Below are 24751 nucleotides of genomic sequence, written 5' to 3' on the forward strand. Positions count from 1 at the left end.
TCTGTTTTACTTGAAACCAGTCGACAGAAATAATTACCTAAAGAAAAGAATGGGTCAACCAAGGTATGTTTCTTCAGAATGAAAAGTCTCCATAATTACACCTTTAACTTGAACAAAAATTTTGTTTTTACAGATCCAAATTAAATGCCATGCAATATTTCTTTAAAAAGTGGTTTAAATCATTTGAATTAAAAAAAAATGAGTGGGCAGGAGTGTAGCATTAACTCTCTTTATCCTGTGTAATGCAGGCCATTCATAGGAAACAGCACCCTATGGGGCACCATGAGAACTGGAGTTTGCAACAGCTGTCAGGAAGATTTCAAGCTGTGAGAAGGCTGAGAGAAAGTTCTGAGGGAGATGTTTTCAGACATAATGAATCCAAATTAGAAAATGAGAGTGGTGTTCACCTCCAGTGTAGTCCCAGACTCGATGGTTGGTGGGCTGCATGGCATACGTGTGCTGGTCTCCTCTAAGTGCTTATAGGCATGTTGACTCACATATCGTCCACATCCTATGTGGCGACATATTAAATAAATCCAAAGGTTCTGCCAAGGAGGTAAGACCTCAATTAGTTACATAAAAACACATGATCTGTGTTCTAAAATTAAGTATGCTGCTGCTGCTGCTAAGTCACTTCAGTCGTGTCCAACTCTGTGCGACCCCATAGACGGCAGCCCACCAGGTTCCCCCGTCCCTGGGATTCTCCAGGCAAGAACACTGGAGTAGGTTGCCATTTCCTTCTCCAATGCATGAAGGTGAAAAGTCAAAGGGAAGTCACTCAGTCGTGTCTGACTCTTAGCGACCCCATGGACTGCAGCCCACCAGGCTCCTCTGTCCATGGGATTTTCCAGGCAAGAGTACTGGAGTGGGGTGCCATTGCCTTCTCCAAAAATTAAGTATAAGAAAGAGAATTCTGAACCTTGAGGATGTGATTCTGAAGATTACAGAAAGTGTTGCTGGGTTGGAATAGCTGGAATAGAGGGGAAAGAAAAGCCCCCTACAATGCAATTTGCTTTTGAAATGCTGCAAACTCACTTCAACAGCTGTGATCCAAAATGGCTACCTGAGTATCCTGTGTCCCAGTGGGGACCAAGCAAGCAAGGCAGGACAAGGACTGTCCTCTTTAAAGGCTTCTAAAGAGGTCGGCTACCAATATCCAAGGAGCTGGTGGCCCAGCTTATTGATTACCAAGCCAAACCCTTCCTTTCCTTTGGCCTCCAGCAAGCCTTGTTTGGACCACAGAAAGGAGTTGAAAGACATGATGAAACTGCAATCAATTAACTGACCTACAAGCTTCTTTAGTAAAGGCTTGGTGGGAATATGAGACTACAACGATGTAATGGATCACTTATAATTTTTCTTTTCTTTTTTATCTTCCTTCTGATCTCAGCAAGGCAGCAGTAAGCAGTGGCATGAAGCAAGATCTTAATTCCTTGCCCAGGTATTGAACCTGGGTAGCCTGAATGAAAACCAGGAATCCCAGCTACCAGACCAGCAAGGGCTACAGGCTAGAAGCAATTTTTCCTTGGATCTTTGCCCCCAGTGCATTTATCACAGAGGCAGAAACTGTAAATGTAGATACAAAGCTTATTATTACAGGCGTAGTACAACAAGTGGGAGAGCACATAGAGAAATGGTTTGCTTAGTTAAGACAGAAGCAAGGCAGAGATGCACACCCGGAGACGAAGGGTGCGTGCATCCCCCCAATGAGGAGGAGAGCAATAAAGAGGTGGTTAAGTCATTTATATAGGTCAGTTCTTCCAGGTCTTTGTCTTCCTCCAGTTCAATTATCTGGTTTCTTTTTCCACACCTGACCTAACCTGGGACACTCCCTTAAGGGTACACTCATACCCCTCAGCCAAGATGGATCTCAAAGTGAAGGCATCTGGGAGGAGCAAGACTCATTATGGCCTGGCATTGTCCCCTGACTTCTGACCCACAAGGAGCTTTTCTGGCATGTGTAGTGTCTCCCTTGTCTCAAAAGAGGAAGGGAAGGAGATCCCTTAATCCTTTACTCAAACAAGGTTTTGCCCCTCTTTGTCCTTGTCATGATTATAACCTTGACTATAGGTATAGCCAGGACTATGACCTTAAGGTGTTTAGGGGTACTCTTTCTACCCCCTTCTGATGCCTATGTCAGAAGCTTTCTCTATCTCCTTTATACTTCAATAAAACTTTATTACACAAAAGCTCTGAGCGATCAAGCCTCGTCTCTGGCCCCGGATTGAATTCTTCTCCTCCGGGGGCCAAGAATCCCGGTGTATTCACGTGATTCAACAACAACCTTTCAAAATCAGTAAGAAAAAAAAAAACCCTCAGCAAAACATTTCAATAAGCACTTCACAAATGAGGATATCCAAATGGACAGTTGGAAAAAAGGTGTTCAAATTCATTAATCATAAAAGAAATACATAATAAAGTCATAATGAAGTATCACTACACAATCACCAAAATAGCTAAAATTAAATAGATGGAAAAAAAAAATTAAGGGGTTTATAAGAGACAAACTGACGATTTACCCTGTTTCTGTTGTTACTTCCATTTCGGAGGGCAAACAAGAGGCTAACTGTAAATAACTTAACTGGAGACCACCTATCTCTTGTCTCACAAAATGCTAACAGTTATAAGTATCCAGCCCGAAGCCCACCTCTTCGTGCCCCATGAAATGCAAACGGGAGGCCAGCTGTAAATGTCTAACCTGGAGCCCATCTATCTCCTGTATCGCTTCCTTTCAACTTCCCAATCACCTGCATGCCTACCTTCTCAGAATATTTTCCCAGGTATTTTCTCAGGTGTATCTATGTTACTTTTGTAAGAAGCTTTGACCCAATCTACAAGATTTAGCTAAATATAAAACACCAGGGAATTTTTTAACACACAAAATATTGTTCTATTCCTCAAAGCTTAAAATATCCACTTCCCTTCAGGGCAAGAGCACTTTCTCTGCCCAATGTCAAAAAATAGGCAAACTCTAAAGGAAACAGTGTTTTTCTCACCTTGTCTTGAATAGATGCATAATATGTGAACTGTTTCAACTGAGAGGTTTCCACTGAAGAAGGAAATCTGGTCTGGAAGCTGCCTGGATGGAGAATCGGGAGCAGTGTTTACACCTTCTTTACTTTGACCTTTACTTCTCGGTGCAATGGGGGATGCTTCTGAAGACTTTCTTCCATTGCAGCTTTCAGCTCATCTTTCAGAAACTAAAAATTAGCAGGATTCCAATCAGATGAAAACTGAGTCAGAAGAATAAAGTTTGATAGAGAAAAATATTTTTTTAATCTTCAAATATTTTTTATTGGAATGTCACACATTGCCTTCATTTATTGTATTTCAAATCACTGTACACTTAACTTTGGGGAAAACACTGCTTGCCCTTTTTAGTACAAAAAAACCCTTAAAAACTGTTTTAGGGATGTAGAGAAATATCCAACTTAAATAGCAAAAAAGTGCATCATAATCACTGCTGCAGTCATTTCTGCATTTCCCATGTTTCTTTTCTTAAATAACTGTCTTGTCTGATAACATATAATATAAAGAGCAATTATGAAAAAACAGATGTTTACACATACTTCTGAAGTCTTATTGAGAATATCCTGTTTGCACTGGATAACCAAATATAGGCTCAGCTGCAGTAGCAGGATACGCAAATACTTGCTGGTTCACACCATGGTGCATATATGGAACATTACTCCCATATTGCTGAATGGTATCATAGCCATTCTGATAAGTCCCTGTTGGATTACTAGTTCTAAAACTGGTCTGTATACCAGCAGGCACAAAATTACTTCCAAAGCTCCCCCTGGTGTAATTTGTAGCAAATATAAACCACATTCTGAGTTTCTGCTCCCAAATCTCTCTTAAGTAGACTAGTGTAACCCCTTTTATAATTTTCTTGGTCTCTAAAGGGATTCAGTCCATCTGTTTTGCCTACAGAGTATCTGTTGTGACACTCAGCCTGCATGTCTCCCCTGCCTCTGAAATGATCTGAAACTGTTTCTAACCAACTGAAGCAACTTGGGATTGACTGCTTGATTAGCTTCAGGGAGCACAGAGATAAGGTCACTCACTTGCTTTATGTTATTAGGTGTAAAATAAGTATGCTGTGCCTGTTTTGGTACTGTGAGTGTTCTTCCAATTCGATGAAGATAATCCTCTGAGGAGTTAGGGTAGTTAAAATTGATGACAAATTTCCTATCTTCCACATCTAGCCTTCTGGAGGCCACATTTGTAGCAATCTGAATAGGAGTTCTTCCATGTTTAAATTCATTTACAACCTAGTCACATTCCTGTTGACTCATGTCACCATGGATACTCATGACAGGCCACCTTTTTCTCCTCATTTTTCTAGTAAGTACATGGCATCCTATTTGGATTTCAACAGAAAAAATGGTTTTATTCTCGTCACTCGTGATCTCTTCCATTAGGCAAATACATTTTTCATAGATTTTACATCATGACACATATCCAGAATTGGAACAATGTTGTAGTTTGCACCATACATTTGTTTTCTATGTCTATCTGTTTGTTTTGTAAATAAATTCAACTGTATTATTTTTTAGATTCCACATATGAGTGATATATATTTGTCTTTTTCTGTCTTAGTTCACTTAGTATGATAATCTCTAGGTCTATACGTGTTGCTGCAAATGCAATATTTCATTCTTTTTTTATGGCTGAGTAATATTCCATTGTGTGTATATGTGTATGTGTGTGTGTGTACATGAACATGCACACACACACCCATACCCTCTTTATCCATTTGTCTTTATCCAGTTGATGGACACTTGGAATAGTAAAAAGCAGTAGATATAGGTATTTAGTAATTACTAATAAAATATCTTACTTTTAACTATAAGGTATCTATTTTCTCCTTTGGGCAACTATCACCCTCATACTGTACTAGTTTTCATCTGTTTTACTTGCAGCCAGTCAGTGGACATAATTATCTAAAGAAAAGAATCAGTCAACCAATGCATGGTTCTTCAGAATGAAAAAGGTCTCCATAAGCCTTTAACTTGGACAAAATTTTTGTTTTCACAGATCCAAATTAAATGCCTTGCAATATTTCTTTAAAAGTGGTTTAAATCACTTGAATTTTAAAAAAGAGTGAGAGGGCAGAAATTTAAGTATTAACTCTCTTTATCCTGTGCAATTCAGGCCATCTATAGGAAACAGCATCCTACGGGACACAATGAGAACTGGAGTTTGCCACAGCTGTCAGGAAGATTTTAAGCTGTGAAAGTAAAGGGGTTCTGATGGAGATGTTCTCAGACAGAAATGAATCCAAATTAGAAAATGGGGATGGTGTTCACCTCCATTGTGGTCCCAGAGAAATTGTGATGTCTTATGTTAAGAACTATATCACAGAACAGTGGAGTTATGGGGGAATCTCAACTTAAAAGTGGTCTCTGCCCCATAAAAAAATTTCATTAACACCTTCAAACGCAGAGATGGCTCTTATGTTTAGAAATACCATAAGAAAGCAGGTGTCTTCTATCATATACTCCTAAGTGAGACAAATATTCAGGACTATTAAGTTTGAAAACCAAACCTGCCAGTTCCTCACACTGGAGATGCAATACACATCAACTCCCCTGGATGGAGTGAGCTGGGGAGGGGGTCGGGGGCAGGGACTCACACTGTGCTTACCTGGATTCAACATGAATTGCCACAGACCTACGTGCTAAGTAGCTCTCCTCACTGAGGAGAGTTGTCAACCTAGCTTGTTACGAGTAATTTAGAAGAAATATTTAGAGAAACTGAAATCCACCCTGACAGTTTCATGTAAGGAACATAGGCAGTAAAAGCTAAGTATGCTAGAGGTCTTAATCACAGGCTCACTGAACACCACTCCAACACATGCAACCATGGGTTTACCTTACAGAAGATAGCCTAGGGTTCTGGAAAGCATACCTGGGTTGGCCTTCATGGTCTCAATGATCACATCTGTCATTTCTCGACAACCAAGATGCTGATGTATGATTGTTGCTTTCTCCCCTGGTGACTTCCCTTCTAACAGGCTACAACTGAAGCTAGTGTCTTCTTTTGGATCTCCTCTTCAGACATTTCTCCGACAAAAGAATACATGAATGATTAATACCTGATAAATCCACTCTCACTGTATCCATCCACAGGTTTCCCTTTTCTCTCTTCTGCCCTCCCTCAAGACTATAAGATGCCTTGGCAGTAGTCCTCTCACTCACCTCTGGGGCTCCTGCTGTACCTGACAGTCAACTAATGCCCAGGGCAATAAACTCAGAAACACAGGGCAATTCTAGTGAAAATCATGCACTTTAAAGCAAATGAAGGAGATAAGAGCTTTGACAGTGATCATGCTCAGATGAACCAACATTTCAGTAACACTTGTAGAGTGACACTCTGTGTTGGACTCCAAATGAAGGCTAAAGTCCACTAATAATCGAAACTTTAAAAAACTTTTAGGGTAGTCTTCTTAAACACCTTGGGTTAGCCTTATGCCATCACACCCTAAATCTGTGATTATAGGCTTTATCAGAGTGGAGATCATGCCTGTTTTGCCCAGCACTGTATCCTCAGCAGTTACATCACAGTGCCTAGCACATATTGGAAGCTATTTAAAGATTTGTTGAATAAATTAATGAATCAATGACTGACCCATGTAGAAGTGTATATGTGGCTTATGTCAACTTAGTTGACTTTCAAAACTCAGTAGCCTATTAAATCATATTCAGTCTTTTAATTAATGGCTCCAAAATTCACACACTCAGGGAAGTTCCCCACATCACCAGGCCCAGGCCCCCTCCCCAAATCAAACATATCCTCTCGTAACAGCTGTCTAAAAACTATCTTCCCTTCCTTCACCACATTTGTCACAGCTGCAGTTCTACATTTATTCTGTAAGTGTTTACTTCATTCGTCTCCATGAATTGAGTGAACTGCTGGTGCCATTAAAGCAAGGCATCCCTTTCCACACACAACTAAAACTCCAACAGAGAGTGGGTTCTCAAAAAGTATTTTTTTTTTTACTTTTACACAAATGCTGTTAACAGTTTTATTCAAACAGCCAAAATCGGAAACCCAAACGTCCAGTAAATCAATGAATAGTAAATTATGTTCATCCACACAGTGGAACACTAGTCACAAAGAGAAAAAGCTCTGAAAACACAGAGCTACTCAGTTGAGTCTTTAAAACATGCCAAAGTGGAAGAGCACATCATGTGAAATGCCAGGCTGGATGAAGCACAAGCTAGAATTAAGATTGCCAGGAGAAATATCAATAACCTCAGATATGCAGATGACACCACCCTTATGGCAGAAAGCGAGGAAGAACTAAAGAGCCTCTTGATGAAAGTGAAAGAGGAGAGTGAAAAAGTTGGCTTAAAGCTCAACATTCAGAAAAGTAAGATCATGGCATCTGGTCCCATCACTTCATGGTACATAGATGGGGAAACGGTGGCAGACTTTAGTTTTTTTGGGCTCCAAAATCACTGCAGCCGTGAAATTAAAAGATGCTCACTCCTTGGAAGGAAAGTTATAACCAACCTTGACAGCGTATTAAAAAACAGAGACGTTACTTTGCCAACAAAGGTCTATCTAGTCAAAGCTATGGTTTTTCCAGTAGTCATGTATGGGTGTGAGAGTTGGACTATAATGAAAGCTGAGCGCCCAAGAATTGATGCTTTTGAACTGTGGTGTTGGAGAAGACTCTTGAGAGACCCTTGGACTGCATGGAGATCTAACCAGTCCATCCTAAAATAAATCAGTCCTGAATATTCATTGGAAGCACTGATGTTGAAGCTGAAACTCCAATACTTTGGCCACCTGATGCGGAGAGCTGACTCATTGGAAAAAACCCTGATGCTGGGCAAGACTGAAGGCGGGAGGAGAAGGGGACAACAGAGAATAAGATGGTTGGATGGCATCACCAACTCAATGGACATGAGTTTGAGTAGGCTCCGTGCGAGTTGGTGATGGACAGGGAAGCCTGCAGTCCATGGGGTCGCAAAGAGTTGGCAGGACTGAGGGACTGAACTGAACTGAAAGTGGAAGAAATCAGACACGCTGGATTACATTTTTTGAATGAATGTTATTGTTAGATAACTGATGGAGGTTCAAGGAACAGAGCCATATCTGCATTCCCCCTGAGGAGGCTGTGTGACTGGGAATGAAGTGCTCAGACTCTCAAGTCCAGCTCTCTGAGGTAGAATTCCATCTGACACATGATCCTGGGCAAGGCGCTTAATCCCAGGACTTCAGTTTCCCAGTTTGTAAAAGGCTCACACACCCATCTAATTGTAGGGTTGAATGAAGACAATTAGAGAAAACAGTGCCCAGGAAGTATTTAGTACAGTGCTCAGATACAGAACGTGTAGACATTTTAGTTTTAACTACTGCTACAGGGCCCCTTAATGGAAAGTTTTCCAAAGAGGAAGGATTTAATTAAACCTTCCCAGGAGCCGTCAGAGTGCTGGGTATTCCGTCTTCACAAAGCCAAGAGGAAATCAACTCTCACAACTAGGCTCTGACCCAGGTTGGAGAGACCTATGCGCCAAATATAAACAGTCCCGGTGGGAAGGCACCAGGAAGGAGGAACTGAGGGAGACTTCCCAGGGATGACACCTGGGAGGACCTCCTGAGGATGGGGGAAGTGAGAGGGATCCCAACGACTTCTCGGCTTCCTCCGGAGGCGAAAGCCCTCGCCGAGGCTCCTGCCCGGACTCAGACTCTAAGAGGACGAGCCCCGGGGCCCAGGCGCGGACTAGCCGCTGAAGCTGAAGTCGGCGGGGACCCGCGAGTGTTCTGGGAGCTCCGGGTGGATGACAACCGCTCACAGGGCAGGCGCCGACCGGCGCAGGCCCCGGAGGGCTCAGGCGAGGCTGGGAGGGGAGGCTTGAGGATGAGCGCCCCGGAGCAGGTAGCGCCGCCGCCGCCGCCACCTCAGCGCCACCGGCTCTACGTGCAACGCTTCCAGCCAAAACCTTCACTGCCGCCTGCCGGCCGCCGTCGCTGACCCTTGAGGTTACGCAAGCGCGGATCAGCGGGCTCGCTGATTGGGTGCGCCCACGTGACTGCCGTGTTTGCTTGGAGGTGAACCCGCGCCCACTGGTCAGGATCTCCAAGAGGACTTGGAGGAGGCACGTCACAGGGTTCGTGGGCACTTGGACACTATTTAGGAGTATCGGTGGGTTTTGCTCTCAGGCCTGAGGGGACGTGCCCTCAGCCCGCCTTATCTGACGGCGAGGAGTCTCTGGCTCCGCTAGGTCTCCGATTGTCCGAGGAACCCGCTTCCTGCAGAGACCCGAGCTCTGGTCTCTTTTTGTCGTGTTTGATCTCGCTCCAGCTGTAGGCAGAGTTGCTTTGTGTCAGCCACGCTTTACAGATAAGTGCGCTGAGGCTCAGAGAGCTGAATCCGCCTGGGGAGTTGGCACTAGTTGCAGTGTTTCTGATTCTGTTAAGGTAGGACGGTGGGCTGGTTAAGTGCCCTGAACTGGAGATCCATCTGGGTCCCCCTCCCGGACTAATCTCTTAACAAATATTTACTGAGAGCCCAGGCTCTGTTGCGGCGGTAGAGATACGTTGGTGATTATGGAATAGACCCTGATTACCAGTTTCGTGACCTTGAGTTTAAGTTTTGTGTAAACTTGACTTAGTATCTTTGTACAGCTGTGATGATGAAATGAGCCGCAATGAGTACGTGGCTAGAACTGAAGCGTCATCTTTAGTTGGAGGGAAGAAGGAAGCCAGTGATGGGAGAGTTGCCGACTTATCCATTACCAGGAGTATGAGGAGGAGAAACTGCTACCCACTCCAGTATTCTGGCCTGGAGAATTCCATGGACTGTTTAGTCCATCGGGTTGCAAAGTGTCAGACACGACTGAGCGACTTTCACTTTGATGACGAGGACAGTGTCCTCAATGATTTGCTCTAACTGGCTTCTTAGTTTTTTAACCATAGACATCACATGAGAAACTTAAAACATTTTCAAGTGGAACTGGCTGCGAGTAGAATTTTTTGTTGTTGTTTTCCCAGGTTTTTATTTAAGATCTATAAAAAAATTGAAATAATAGTACAATGATCTCTCATATACCTCTCATCATGTGCCTTTCACTAATTATTAACATTTTGCCACATTTATGTCTATTCATGTGAAAATGTTTATGTATCTATATATACAGGTACCTGTTGTGTGTATGTTATTTTTTTTCCCCAAACTGTTGAAAGTAAGTTTAGAAAAGAGGCAGTGAAGATCAGGAGGTCATTGCCCTGCTCTGTAGGAGGGATGATAGTGTGGTGGCATCGCGAGTGCTAGGAGGAGGTAAGTACAGGGCACCCTGAGAGAGTACAGGAGAGACTGCTCATCTGTCTCTTCTGGTAGCCAGAAGAGGTTTCAAAGGAAGTGACAGGCAAACTACAACCTGAGGGACAATGGGCAGTTATCCAGGTAATGGATGGAAGGGAGCATTCAGTCCAGGGCAACAGCATATGCTAAGGCCTGGCCACAGGAGGAGGGCATCACGTGTTCAGTGAAGCTGCTGTGGATGTGAGTGTCGAGATCACCCAGGCTAAGGTGAAGTACAAAGGAGAGCTGCTGCCCAGAGCAAAGAAGAAGTTCTCAGAGGGCCTTTTCAGGCGGCTTAAGGAGCTGGGAGTTTATCTTGAGGACAGTGGAGAGTCACTGGAGATTTTAAATGGGGGTAGGACATGATCAAATTTGAAATTTTGAATGAGGAGGCAAGGGGACCACTTAGGAGGCTGCTGCAAAGGTCTGTGGGTGAGATCATGCAGTGGGAGTGAAGAGAGTAGATGGAGAGCTTTGGGAGGAATGACCAGTCACACCAAGCACCAGAATGGAGATGTCTTGCTGGAAGACTGAGGAGTTGTCATGGAGGGCAGAGACAGTGAGTTCAGCTCTGGTTGTGTCTGAAATGCTGGTTGGAAGTCAGAGTAGACGTGCTGGTGGCACCCTGAGTGCCAGGATGGAGGTCCACTTGGAGGCAGTGAAGGCTAATCATGTCCTGTTTCTGCTTCACAGCCTTGGCCCCAACATGTGCCTAAGGCAGCTTCTGCAGTCCTCCCAGCTCCAGCGGGCTTGGAGGGCGGCCTTCCTGAAACACGTCCAGGGCAGGCACCCGGGAGCCTGGAGATGGACACATTCTGGAGGCGGCCCCTACAGAGCAGTGATTTTTGACATGGGCGGAGTTCTGCTTCCTTCTCCAGGGAGAGTGGCTGCAGGTGAGCTCTTCATTCTCCTTCACCTTTAGAGACTGGGGTGTGTGGGGGTGGGGGAAAGGAGGTGGTGAGGGGAGATGACAGTGTGCCTCAGTGGGTGCTATTCTTGCTCTTGAATCAAATTCCAAGCAACAGTAGTGCTGCTGAGGATCTTGGGCAAGTGGTTTCACTTCTCTGAGTCTTAGTTTCCTCATCATTAAATTAGGGCTAATGGTCTGTACGTCTTTGGTGCTAGGAGATGGTTAAGTGAGATTATTCATGGAAAGCACTTGATTAGCAGAATGAGTGCTTGGCTCATCTGAAATTCTCAATAAATGACAAGCTGCCATTGTTATTGTCAATGTTATAGGTAGAATTTAACTACCTTTCCCAGAGAACTACTTGTGAATGCTGAAATCTGCCGCCCTCCCCGCTGTGATCACAACCTTTCCTCTTCCATCAACCTCCCTCTACACCTGCTTTTGTTACAAGACAAACCTCTAGGTTCTGATCCTTCCTTTTTCAGCCCCTTTTGGTATTACCTTTTTGTGCACTCAGTTGAACTGACTTAATTTGATTTGTTTGGCTTGAAGTGTTAGAAAACCTAACAAAACATTGACTGAAACAAGATTGAAGTTAAATGTGTTTTTTACGTGAAAGTCCAGGTGTGTGTCTTGGGCTAGTGTGTTGCTCTGTGGTATCAGGGCCCTGGGCTGTTTTCCTTGTGTTGCTCTGCTGTGAGCACACCCCATTTCCACTCTCACCTCGTGGATCAGGTTTGGCTGCTTCACTTTCTGCCATCACATGTGAATTCTAGCCAACTGCTGCTGCTGCTGCTGCTGCTAAGTCACTTCAGTCGTGTCCGACTCTGTGTGACCCTATAGACGGCAGCCCACCATGCTCCCCTGTCCCTGGGATTCTCCAGGCAAGAACACCGGAGCGGGTTGCCATTTCCTTCTCCAATGCATGAAAGTGAAAAGTGAAAGTGAAGTTGCTCAGTCGTGTCTGACCCTCAGCGACCCCATGGACTGCAGCCTTCCAGGCTCCTCCATCCATGGGATTTTCCAGGCAGAAGTACTGGAGTGGGGTGCCATTGCCTTCTCCGATTCTAGCCAACAGGAAGGACCAAACAGAGGTCTCTGTTCTTTTGACAGATTGTGGTTGCTGATTGGGCAGTTTTGTATGCTAAGTCAACCCAAGGTCAGGTTTTCTGTGCCCCTGGTTGAAAAATTACCAAGCTTTGCTAACTCGTTGGGCTATTTTTTGTTCTGTTTTGTCTTTTAGCTCAGCTGCAAGTGAGCCCTCAGGCTCTCTATTCCTCCACTGATATTCCTCTTGAACTTACTACAGGGTTGTTCCAAACTCCCCTCGGAGCCATCATATTTCTCCAGACCAAACCTTGGCAGATAGCTGAATCTCTGCTTTTACAGCGAACATAAAGATCACTTGGCAGGAATTTTCTCAACTCTTTCCAGAATACCTTGAGAAGCTATTCTCTCCTTTCCACTGCTACTGCCTCTACACATGTTATATCCCTAAATTCTCCCACCTGCTTGATCACAGCAGCCTCCTAACTGCTAATTCTACCTCTGGCCTCTGGGTTTTACACCCCTTCCACACAGCCCCTAGAACTGCCCTTCTAAAACACACATCACATCTTCTCCCTTCCCTCTCCTGCTTCAAATCCTTGACTGCCTGCAATTTTTTTCCCTTCAAGACTGGAAGCTTTACCTGGTTCCAGGGCCTCTCACAAACAGCTCTCATGTCCTTTTTTCACACTATTTGCCATGTATGCCCACATTTCAGCTACGTTCAACTACTTGATGCTCTTTAAAATTGCCAAATGTGTTTATACTCCTTTGCCTTTGCAGGTTCTGTTCCCTCTGCTTGAAGCTACCCTTCCTTCCTGCTCTCCCTTTTCAAATCCTGCTCATACTTTTATGTTATTCAGCAGTGCCCAGAATCTTTTGAGCACTTAGTAAGGCTTGTGGTTGTTATTGACTTGTGTTTTTATCTTATAATGTTTTTGCAATACCAGTATTTTCATTTTTCTTGTCATCAAAATCATTTCTGTTTTTCTTTATGGCTTGAGTGTAAAGTGTCTAGGCTAAGGAAGTCTTTCTTTCCTTGACATTCATAAAGATGTTGTATATTGTTTTGTAACTTTTAGAGGTTTTTTTTTTTTCTTTTCTCTCCTGATTTGGGTATTTAGTCTTTTGAGAATTCATTTTTGTAATTGTGAGAAATAGAGATTTAATTAATTTTTTTCTATTCAGAAACTCACTTATGCCAACCATATTTATTAAATAGTTGGTGCTAAAAGTATATTTAATACTTTGGATTTAAAAAAAATACAAAGGCCAATTTCTTATTGTCACCTCCACCCCTTCCCCGCAGTTCTAGCCTTCATTGGTTATCATTGTGAAAAATTTGTTTATCCTTCCAAAAATTCCCAATATATACACAGGAACGTGTGTGTGTGTGTGTGTGTGTGTGTGTTTGTGTGTGTGTATACTGTGTCTACACTGATTGGGTCATGCTATACAAACTGTTTGGGCTTCCCTGGTGACTCAGACTGTAAAGAATCTGCCTGCAATGTAGGAGACTTGGGTTCAGTCCCTGGGAGTGCTACAGTCCATGGGATCACAGAGTTGGACACAGCTGAGCGGCTAATACTCTCACTTTTCATACAAACTGTTAGATGTACCTTTCTTTTTTTCTGACCTAGTAAAATATCTTGCCAAATTTTCTATATCAGTAGGCATGGGCTTCCCAGGTAGCTCAGTGGTAAAGAATCCGCCTGCCAATGCAGGAGACTCAGGTTCAATCTCTGGGTTGGGAAGATCCTCTGGAGAAGGAAATGGCAACCCACTCCAGTATTCTTGTCTGGAGAATCCCACGGACAGAGGAGCCTGGCAGGCTACAGTCCATTGGGTTGCAAAGAGTCGGACACCACTTAGTGACTAACCAACAACAGGAGGCATAGGTCTAGTTCAGGAATTAGCAAACTTTTTCTGTCAGGGGTACTATTCAGCTCTACTATTGGAGCCAACAGCAGCCATAGCAATAGTCAACAAGTATGTGGTTGCCCAACAGTGGTATACCTAATCTTTGCTTACATTTATAAATATATCTTTGGGAGAAATTCCTGGAAGCAGAATTGCTACATCAATTGTAAATGTGCATTTAACATGTTGCACTCCATAGAGGTTGTGCTTATTTACACCCCCATCAGCAGTGTAGGAGAGAGACCCTTTCCTTGCATGCTTACCAACTCTTAAGATCCTAAAAATTGCTCTAACTTTAGTTCTGAAATTAAAGAGGTATTATTTGGATTGAGTTTTAAAAGACCTGCTGTTCTCAGAAGACATACTGAGTTGGTCCTGTTGGTGATTTCTGAAGAATGGGATTGCTTTGTCATTCAGCTTTCTTTTTTATACCTTTCTGTGTTGTCTGAAATATTTTCAGTGCACAGCCACTACATTAAACAAAAACTTTGTGTTAAGTATGTTATATCTTAGATATAATTATGGATGCTATATGTTTTTGCCCCATGAGCAGGTATATTATAGAAAGAGAAAACCCTCTTGTACAGGAAAAAGTATCCACTATCCCAGCATTCCCCATGTACACAATAGTAATCCATCCACTGCTTTGGCTCTTTACGGATGGAATTTTGTTATTTTTCAAAGACATCAACCTCCATTTGAATGTTTCAGTGTACCAGCTACACTGCCCTGAAGGATTACTTCAGTTTACAAAATGAAGGGTTTGTTTTGGAGCTTTGTCAGAATTTGATTTATTCCTTCATGTACTTCCATACCACGTGCCAGGACCATGTGAGTGACCTAATATATTGTTGCTGTGGTTGGTTAGTTGCTAAGTCATGTTCGACTCATTTGAGAGCCCATGAACTGTAGCTGGCCAGGTTCCTCTGTCCATGGAATTTTCCCAGGCAAGAATACTAGAGTGGGTTGCCATTCCCTTCTCCAGGGAATCTTGCCAACCCGAGGATGAAATGCATCTCCTGCATTGGTAGGTGGATTCTTTATCTCTGAACTACCAGGGAAACCTGACCTAATACATGTGAACCAGCTAATAAGAGACCAGGGAAGAAAATTCATAATGTAGGGTCCAGCATCATCTCAAGCTGGTGGCATGGACTGATGCTTGGCAGCAGTGTCCCCTCAGTCACACAAATTATTACGGCTGTTCCCTGGGAGCTCTAAGGCTGAGATTTTCCATTTCCTGAATTTCTCTGAATTCCCAATAGATCCCACCTGGCACCACAGTGATGCCACAGAACCTGTATGGTAATTACCCTGTTCCCCAAACTTCAGCTGTTTGTCCATATATCGTTTCACTTACCATGTGTTTCACTTTTGGTAGAGTGGGAGGTACAGAATCATATCCCTTCTGGAACTATAGTGAAGGCCTTGATCTCAGGTGGCGAAAATGGGCCCTGGATGAAATTTATGAGAGCAGAGATAACAACAGAAGATTTCTTACAAGAATTTGGGAGACTTTGCTCTGAAATTGTAAGTGATAAACACACTTGAATTTCAATATTCTTTCATCTAGAATAGTGGTTGCAACACTCATCCATTAAATTGGTTAAACTAAAATTGAAGAAGGGAAAACCTAATAACCCATTATAAGATTTTAAGTTATTTCTTCCATCCCCAGATACTCAATTTTAACTGCACGAATGAAAAATTAAAATATTATGTATATTAGCATTGTTTATGTGAAGCTGGAATTGTTGCATAATGGCTTTGATCAGAAAGCTTGTTTAACGCAGTGATAACATTGAGCCTTTCTCTGAACTATGCATTGTTCTAAGCTCTTTATTTATATTAACTCCCATACCTTCACAATATAATTGCCAAAATATAATTTAAAATATAGTGAAGTTCTGTGGATGGATGGTGCTTTTGGTTAGATAACAATGAATGTACTTATTGTTATCCAAAGTGGTTAAAACAGTGACTATGATGTTATGTGGTCTTACCACAATTTTAAGTAAATGAATAAATATTTATATATATATATATAGAAAACATTCTGCTAAGTCATAGAAAGCCAGCCCCAAAGACTATATATTGTATGATTCCACTTACATGAAATACCCAGAACAGATAAATCTACAGAAGTAGAAAATAGAATTGTTATTTTCTCGGACTGGGAGTATTGGGGAATCAGGGGCAGGGAGGCAGAGGAATGGGTAGTGACTGCTATTAGGTATGATGTTTCTTTTTTGTGTGACATAAATGTTCTAAAACTGATTGTCTTAAGAATTTTACACCTTTGTGAATATATTAAAAAGCACTGAATTTTACAGTTTAAATGGGCCACTTCTGTGATATTTGAATTGTCTTTCAATAAAGCTGTTGTAAAATGAGTATGTGTGTATAAAATAGCAGGCTTGCCATTGCAAATTTTGAAACATGATAAAATAAGAGGTTTTAAAACCCACAGAGACTGAATTTAAAATTACAAAAATTGATCAGAAACTGACATTCAGTTTGTCATGCTGAAGCTGAGACAATGCAGAATCATCAAATCTCTGGGTCATTAAAAATTAAACTACATCTGCTTAATTCACTTTTAGGGTTTCATGTATCCTCTTAGAGTCTTCAGAATCTTTTTTAAATTGACAATGAATGAGTGAAATAAAGAATTCATTTAATTGGAATATTGATATAAATTTCCCCATTCCCTAACCATTATAATTCTAATTCTAAGCAACTTTTTACAACCTTATATGCAAAGTTCTGCACCAAGGCTGAAAGAGAAAATTCCTTTTGGCAGCAAGCCAGAGGCCTGGGGTAGTGACAGGAAGCCTGAAATACGTATTTTTCTGTGTTGGTGATAAGCTGTTCTTACTCTTAATGATGGCTGGTTGTCTCCTCTCCCTACCTCCAATCTTAGTCAAAGACCTCCGTGCCCGTGGACTCCTTTTTCTCTCTGCTGACCAGTGAGCGAGTGGCGAAGCAGTTCCCAGTGATGACTGAGGCCATAACTCAGATTCGGGCTAAAGGCCTTCAGACTGCAGTCTTGAGCAATAATTTTTATCTTCCCAATGGGAAGAGCTTTTTGCCCTTGGACCGGAAACAGTTTGATGTGGTAAGCTGACAGGGATCCAGAACAATCTGAATCAAGTCTCTGTCCTTATTTTAGGATGTAGCATTAACGCTGCCTCTCATAAGGTCTTGAATGGATGGGTTTGTTTATTCACACAGTTGACTGAGTTAGGATTAGACATGATAGGTGGGAAAGAGGACTTGCAAAGTATCACTGAGCTGTGAGCAAGCTTATTTATGGGCTTTGATAACTGGGTGAAACCTCAGCTTCAGAGACTCCCTTTTATCTGAACTTGAACCTTAGTCATCAAATATCAGGGATTCCCAGGTTGCACAGTTAGTAAAGAATCTGCCTGCCAGTGCAGGAGACACAAGGGCTGCAGGTTCCATCCCTGGGTCGGGAAGAGCCCCTGGAGTAGGAAATGGCAACCCATTGCAGTATTCTTTCCTGGAAAATTTCATGGACAGAAAGCCTGACAGCCTACAGCTTACGGGGTTGAAAAGTGTTCCACACAACTGAACTCACACAACAACAACAACAGCATCAGATAACATATGTACTTTGATCAGCTCTCACCTTTTAATAGGCCCTTTGACCTTTTCAAAGACCAACCCCATTGCCCTCTATTTCTATGGCATTAATCCTTAGACCATTGCTGAGCAAACAAACTTACTGCAGGAAAGGAAGTGTCTAATATAGTTGCTACCAGTCACACACATGGCTGTTAAACACTTGAAATGTGACTAGTGGCACTGAGCAACTAAATTCTATTTCAACTGAAATGTATATCATCACATATGACTAGGGGCTGCCGTATGGGACGGTGTGTGAAGGGCTAGACTATCAAAGTACCTGAGAAGATTCTGAGTCAGGAGATGGTCTTCTGTGCCAGGATGTTACTTCTGTGAAAGACTCCCCATTTTCCTCAAAGGAAGTATATTATCATTATCCTGGGACAGATAGAAATTATTGATAGACGACTAACTTAAACTTCAGTCAGAAAACACATTCTTTCACAGCAGTGGGTATGTACCGGGCACTGGCTAGGCATGAAGGGTACTGTGTTCAATGCGACTGACACAAGTCCTGCCCTCAGGAATATGCATTCACCACATATTAGGTGGTCAGCTGCCACATGTGGCTAGTGGCTACTGTGTCAGACAGGGCAATATAGCATTTCTATCATTGTAGAAATGTCTATTGGATAGTGATATTTTAGAACATAAAATCTAATCAGGGGACTTCTCTGGCAGTCCCCTACTCTGCTTCCACTGCAGGGGGTGGGTTCGATCCCTATTCAGTGAACTAATACCCTGCATTCCATGCAGCATAGCCAAAAAAAACCCCAAAATTGGTGAAACAGACAAGCAGAAATTCAGAGTTCAAATATGGGAAATTAACCACCCAGCCTAATGCTCTCTTCACCTCCCACCTCCTCATTCATCCTTATACAAAGCCTGTCAAGATAAGAGTTCTCTTCCCTCTGTACCCTTGCCTGGCTCCTTACCCACTTTGACTCTTGGTTTCCTGGCTTGTCCACAGCACAGCCTTTCTCCAAGCATCCTCCCCTTTGGGGGCTCAGGGACCTCAGCCATATTTGGATCCTGTCTGCAGCTTGCTGTGGGCAGTAGCTCTGATTCCCTGAACTGCAGTTTCCTCACCTGTGGTTCAGGAGGAGCAATTTTCTTTCTTTAGGGTGGCTGTGTGGATTCCAGACTATAATACATACAAAGCACTTTACAGAGTGCCTGGCAGATTATTTTCAGAGATTCCTTCCTTCCAGTGCGGCAATGGGGATTATTATCTTGATCTGGACAAACTAAGTTGGCCAGGCTCACACCGGGTCCTTCAAGTGTTTAAGGACTTGTGAGCTTCTTTAACATGATGGATTCATTTATGCAGACTTCATAGACTCTCTGGTAGGTGCTTTCAGGCAGCTTTTTCTGATGCATTTTCATATTTCAGGTCTGCAGGTGACCTGGAGTGTTGAAAATCTATTTCCTCAAGAGCAAGAGTGTACGTTTTTATCCTCTAAAGCTATGAGGAAAAATATTTATTTTGATAGAAGTAAAGCTGGGCTTCCCAAGTGGTGCTAGTGGTAAAGAACCCACCTGCCAATGCAGGAGAGATAAGAGATGTGGGTTCAATCCCTGGGTCAGGCAGATCCCCTGGAGGAGGGCATGGCAATCTACTCCAGTATTCTTGCCTGGAGAATCCCATGGACAGAGGAGCCTGGCAGGCTACAGTCCATGGGGTCACAAAGAGTTGGACATGACTGAAGTAACTTAGCTTGCATGCAAAGCTAATATAACCATTCCTATGATCCCCATCATCTTTGGAGGCTGTTCCTAAACTTTTCAATAATATTATAGGATTCTGTTTCTGCTGAGGTGAATGTGGCTTTTAAATTTTGGTCCTCTAATTTAAGTAAAAATGTTTCCATTATATTTTATTGCCAAAGAACATGTGATCTAAGATTTACCATTCTAGCAGTTTTTAACTATATAGCAGAAGAATATTAGGTGTATTCACATTCTCGGGAAACAGAACCCCAGAAATTTTTTATCTTGCAAAACAGAACATAAGGAAAAGGCCAGGGGTCTTACCAGTTTAAATCTCAAGAATGTTTTCCCTTCTCCAGATACAATCACCTGAGAGGAGGTGTCTGCTTGCCAGACGTGGCCCAGATTCCCAGGCTTTGCTCCCCTCTCACCTCTTGTCCCGGCTGTCCAGGTGTGCTGCTTTCCTGTCACGTCATGCCTTCATTGGTGTCTGAAACACCTGGGTTCTCCACCGCCCACTGTTGATGTTTTCTTCAGAAGGAATTTCTCTGTTGTATTTTAGCTCATTCAGGTCCTTAGGAGACCAGGAAGAATAAGTAAGAGTAAGTTACTCAACATTTATTTACCTGAAAGGGCAGTTCTCCTCCAGCCTTGAACAGTGGGAATTTGGAGGAGAGGGAGGGGCCCTCAGATTTGTCCTTGATCTTGGAGAGCAAGGGTCAATTCAGGAGTGAGTGAGGGATTTAGTTCTATTCTTAGGACAGACCCAGAGAGTATTGGTTACAGGCCTCTATGGCTGTTTTAGACCTACTCACAGGAGATTAAGCCCTGGGGTCAGTGTCAGAGGACTTCCGGGGGTTGCTGGATCAGAGGTAGCCTGACACTGAGACAGCTTTTCAGGGTTCTCCTGAACCTTCAGATGCGCCCCACCAGTTCTGGACTAGATAGAGTTTGAGTCAAGGCTCTCAGGATAGAGGAGGCTTTTTGCATGAAACCTGTCTTTGCCACTGACTGTATCTCTGGTGTCAGTCCTCCTGTCTAGGTTGAATATAGCTCTTTGTTTTTTCACTTCTGAAATATGGATATTAAAGTCATGTTTCTTTCACAACAGTAAATACTGCCTTTCTTTCTGAAAACATGGTGAAATACTTACACTAAAACTGATATGTGCAGCTTTTCTTCTGTTCCATGCAGCCACAATACCTAACATGAGCAGAATGCTGTGTCATTTTGGAATACCTTCCAGTTTCACTAAGTTTCCCAGCTACTGTTATGATGGGTAAGATGGCTATCAGTGTTTCCAATTTCCTGATGAGTATATCCAAATCACTCCATTTAAAAAAGCAACATCATTTTATATTATGACATTCTTAAGTTACTTGTTATGACAAATCTCCACTGTCCCACTGGTCTTCTTTTCAAAAAAACATACCAGGGTATAACATGGGAACACCACTTTTAGGGATGTTCATCTCTCCTTCCTGCCTTTCCCTCAGGTCGTGGAATCCTGCCTGGAAGGTGTCTGCAAGCCAGATCCCAGGATGTATAAGCTGTGCTTGGAGCGGCTTGGCCGGCAGCCTTCTGAGTCCATCTTTCTTGATGATCTTGGACCAAATCTAAAAGCAGCTGCCGGCCTTGGCATTCACACCATTAAGGTAATGGTCACTGTTTTTTGAACCCCTTTGTGCTTCAGGCACTAGTGTAAGTATTTCTGTGCAGTCCTCTTACACTCAGAGTTGGAGTTGCCTCTGGTGGTTTTTGCCCTTGCTGCCACAGTCTTTTTTTTTTTTTAAGTATGAGGTCTAGTTGACTAGCAGCTTGTATTTTCAGTAGGAAGTAAGAAGGCATTTTGAGAAAAGAGTTACACAGGGAGGTGAATGGCAGGCTTAAGACATTTTGGGTGGCAGTCCTGCTGGCCTGTTGATGCTGTTCAACTACCAGCCACTTGGACCACCTCAGTGCTTTGAAACAGGAGAAGCCATGTGTGTGTGTATTGAGGGAGGGGGTGGTGGTCTCTGTTCAGCTTTCTACGTTTAGGTTTTCATTATTAGCTGATGGGCCTATAGGGGCAGAATGGATACTCTAGTACAATATTTTGCTCTCCTGGTACAAGGGAGTATTAATGAACTTTTAACTGGCACTCTCTCCAGCAGATAAAAGAGTTTAATGTGGTTAGGAATTAAATGGGGTAGGAAAGTCATTCTGAGGCTTTTTCATGAGCTGATTATGCTGGCTCCAAAGTCCTTGCTTAGAGAACTGGCTTTTGTTTATATTTCCCTCTAAAAATGTACCCTCTTAGAGAACAGGTAGGAGGAGAGGTCAGGGTTGTCTGGGGATCCATGCTCAATATTCTCTTTGAAACCAGGTCGATGACCCAGAGACTGCAGTAAAGGAATTGGAAACTCTTTTGGGATTTCCATTGAGAATGGCTGTTCCAAACACTCGCCCTGTGAGAAAGACAATGGAAATTCCCAAAGACGCTTTGGAGAAGTACCTCAAAGACTTACTGGGGATCCAACCCACAGGTAGTTAAGTTTCTGCATTTCGGTAGAGGCTAGGCTTTCAGTCTGGCTCTCACTTTCTCTTCTAGTGGAATAAGCTGGAGATAAAGATGCCGTGTGGTGAGGAAAATAGCCAGGTGGCCCTGCAGACCCAGGTGCTGCTCTGTTTTGCTTGGGAAGAAGCACTGACCTCCTTTTCTGTGGGTCCCCAGAGTGTACTTGGCTCTTGTCCCACGTGAGACCATGGCGTGGCAGCAGTCACCTGCAAACAGCTGACCCAGGGGAGAAGAACTTGCAGTATGTGCCTAGGGTGTTTGGGTCTTTCTCATATTTTTGAGATGACAGCCTGTTTTGTGAAGATGACTTAAAAAGTCTCAGGAGTTTAAAATGAGACAATTTGTCTTCATCTTTCAAAGGTCCCTCTCTTCTTTTTCATATTCCACCCTCAGAAAAACAGGTGCTTCAATACCTTTTTTTTTTTTTTTTTAAATTATTATAGTTTCATGATCCTTTGAAGAAATTTCTACCTGGTGATAAAGTTTGATCCTTGAAAGTACTCTTTGTATGCAGCTTCATGTGAGGATTTTTTTCCCTTGATGGATTGTTGTAGAGCCTTTACAAAGTTGAGGGAGCCTTTCTGACCAGACCAGGCAACTCAGGCAAACTCCCACTGCCTGTTCTTCTGATCAAGTGAAATGAATCTTATGTGTCAAATTCATCTCACTGGGAAGACCAGGGTTATTAAGGCTGTTTCTTTTTGTTGCTGTTTTGTTTTGGCTTTATGGCTGTGGGATCTTAGTTTCCCCTCTGGTAGCCCCTGCAGTGGAAGTGCTGTGCTGTGCTGTGCTTAGTCGCTCAGTCATGTTGGACTCTGTGTGACCCCATGGCCTGTAGCCCACCAGGCTCCTCTGTCCACGGGGATTCTTCAGGCAAGAATAATGGAGCAGAAGTGCAGAGTCCCTATATAAACTATTTCTGCAAGGGAGCCTCACAGTTTAGCTTGATGGAATGGGAAATTGCATCTCCTGAAAGCAGGCTTCTACATAGCTGCTTTCAGCTGTCACGCTAGTATCAGGTGTGATGTGCCCAAGCTTGGGGTGAGGGACACGCAAGGGCACCTTTTGTCCTTGGCTTAAAGCATTCCAGTTAGCAAGATGGGTTGCCATGACTGTGCTTGTGGTTGATAAACAGAACTATAAAGCTTTTTTCATGGAGCAGAAATAGGCAGGAAGGACAAAACTGGACACCTGCACAAAGTGAAAATTGTTGTGATGTAAATTCAGTGGCCTTTGCTACATTATAGTGTGACATTGGAGGTTTGACGCAGTCATGTCTGGTACCCAGGGAGGAGATGCTTTCCTTACAGTGCATTCCAGATCAGGATGCTCTTTGCCCATGTGCAGTACTCACTAGAAAGAAAGAGTCTCTGTCCACATCTGTCCTCCAGAGCTGGTTTGAGTTTTCCTTCCTTTCAAACTTACAGGCCCATTGGAACTCCTTCAGTTTGATCATGGGCAGTCAAATCCCACCTACTACGTCAAGCTGGCTAACCATCAGCTGGTTCTGAGGAAGAAACCCCCTGGGACACTCCTTCCATCCGCGCATGCAGTAGAGAGGGAGTTCAGGTAAATTCTCAGGGTGAGAGTTGTGCTCGCTGTCCCCAGCCTCCTCAGCCCAGCCCCTGGCTGGCAGGTCAGCACCCCGTCATAGTGCCTTGAGACATTTAAAATTATAAGTATGATGCTCCATAATTATTTCAGATAAGAACATGTCACCTGATTTTAGGAACTGGTTTTCTCTATCTTGTTTGGACTTCCCTGGTGCCTCAGACAGTAAAGCGTCTGTGTACAATGCGGGAGACCTGGGTTCGATCCCTGGGTCGGGAAGATTCCCTGGAGAAGGAAATGGCAACCCACTCCAGTACTCTTGCCTGGAAAATCCCATGGACGGAGGAGCTTGGTACAGGCTACTGTCCACGGGGTCGCAAAGAGTCGGGTACGACTGAGTGACTTCACTTTCACTCTCTTTTCTCTATCTAAACTTGTAGGAAACAAGACTTTTTGAGATTCTACTAAATGGGGCTATTGCCCAAAGAGTTGAGTTGATAGTTGTTGAAACTATCCATGAGTTGATAGTTGTTAAAACCTGGGATTCCTTATGTGAATCTTCTTACTTCTGTATATGTTTGATATTTTTCATAATAAGATGTTTAAAACAATAAATGTGTTATAACCCATCCCAAGTAAAATCTCTTGCTTCACAAATAGGAAAATTTAAACATAGTAGGTTGAAGCTTCCCTGGTGGTCCAGTGGACAAGAAGGGAACACTGGTTAGGGGACACCAGTTCGATCCCTGGTCTGGGCAGATCCCACGTGCCTCGAAGCAACTAACCCTGGGGCCACAGCTACTGAGGCTACTCTCTGGAGCCCAGGAGCTGCAACTGCAGAAGCCTGAGCACTCTAGGGCCAGTGCTCCATAAGGGAAGCCCCCGCACTGAGAAGCCCACATGCACACCACCCTAAAGAGTAGCACCCACTCTCTGCAACTAGAGAAAGCCTGTGCACAGCAATGGAGACCCAGCACAGACAAAATAAATAAATATTAAACAAAACAAAATAAAACACAGTAGGTTGAAAAACCTAGCTTCAAACCCTTGGACAGTGAGTGACAGCGTGATGACTGGGCTCCAGAGTGGA

The 24751-nt window shown here is 43.2% G+C and overlaps 1 protein-coding gene and 1 pseudogene across 7 annotated transcripts in view; one reads left to right on the forward strand and one right to left on the reverse strand.

Annotated features, from left to right (window-relative positions):
* Positions 1 to 5905, reverse strand: LOC133228837 (probable ATP-dependent RNA helicase DDX5; annotated as a pseudogene).
* Positions 5906 to 8998: 3093 nt separating this feature from the next.
* The window catches only part of LOC133228833 (acyl-CoA dehydrogenase family member 10), a 51833-nt gene continuing 36080 nt past the window's right edge, over positions 8999 to 24751 (forward strand). Inside the window, exons 1-7 of one of the 7 annotated variants that reach the window (XM_061384808.1) lie at positions 8999 to 9435; positions 11012 to 11211; positions 15577 to 15725; positions 17119 to 17313; positions 21050 to 21208; positions 21919 to 22078; positions 23538 to 23679. In XM_061384808.1, the coding sequence (XP_061240792.1) occupies positions 11025 to 11211; positions 15577 to 15725; positions 17119 to 17313; positions 21050 to 21208; positions 21919 to 22078; positions 23538 to 23679 (992 nt within the window). In that variant the 5' untranslated portion in view covers positions 8999 to 9435; positions 11012 to 11024. Of the gene's footprint in view, positions 9436 to 11011; positions 11212 to 15576; positions 15726 to 17118; positions 17314 to 20747; positions 20833 to 21049; positions 21209 to 21918; positions 22079 to 23537; positions 23680 to 24751 lie in introns of those variants that run through there. The other 6 variants (XM_061384803.1, XM_061384805.1, XM_061384806.1 and 3 more) reach the window with 6 other exon arrangements.

This window comes from Bos javanicus, chromosome 17, assembly GCF_032452875.1.
Source record: "Bos javanicus breed banteng chromosome 17, ARS-OSU_banteng_1.0, whole genome shotgun sequence".
NCBI classification, from domain to species: Eukaryota; Metazoa; Chordata; class Mammalia; order Artiodactyla; family Bovidae; genus Bos; species Bos javanicus.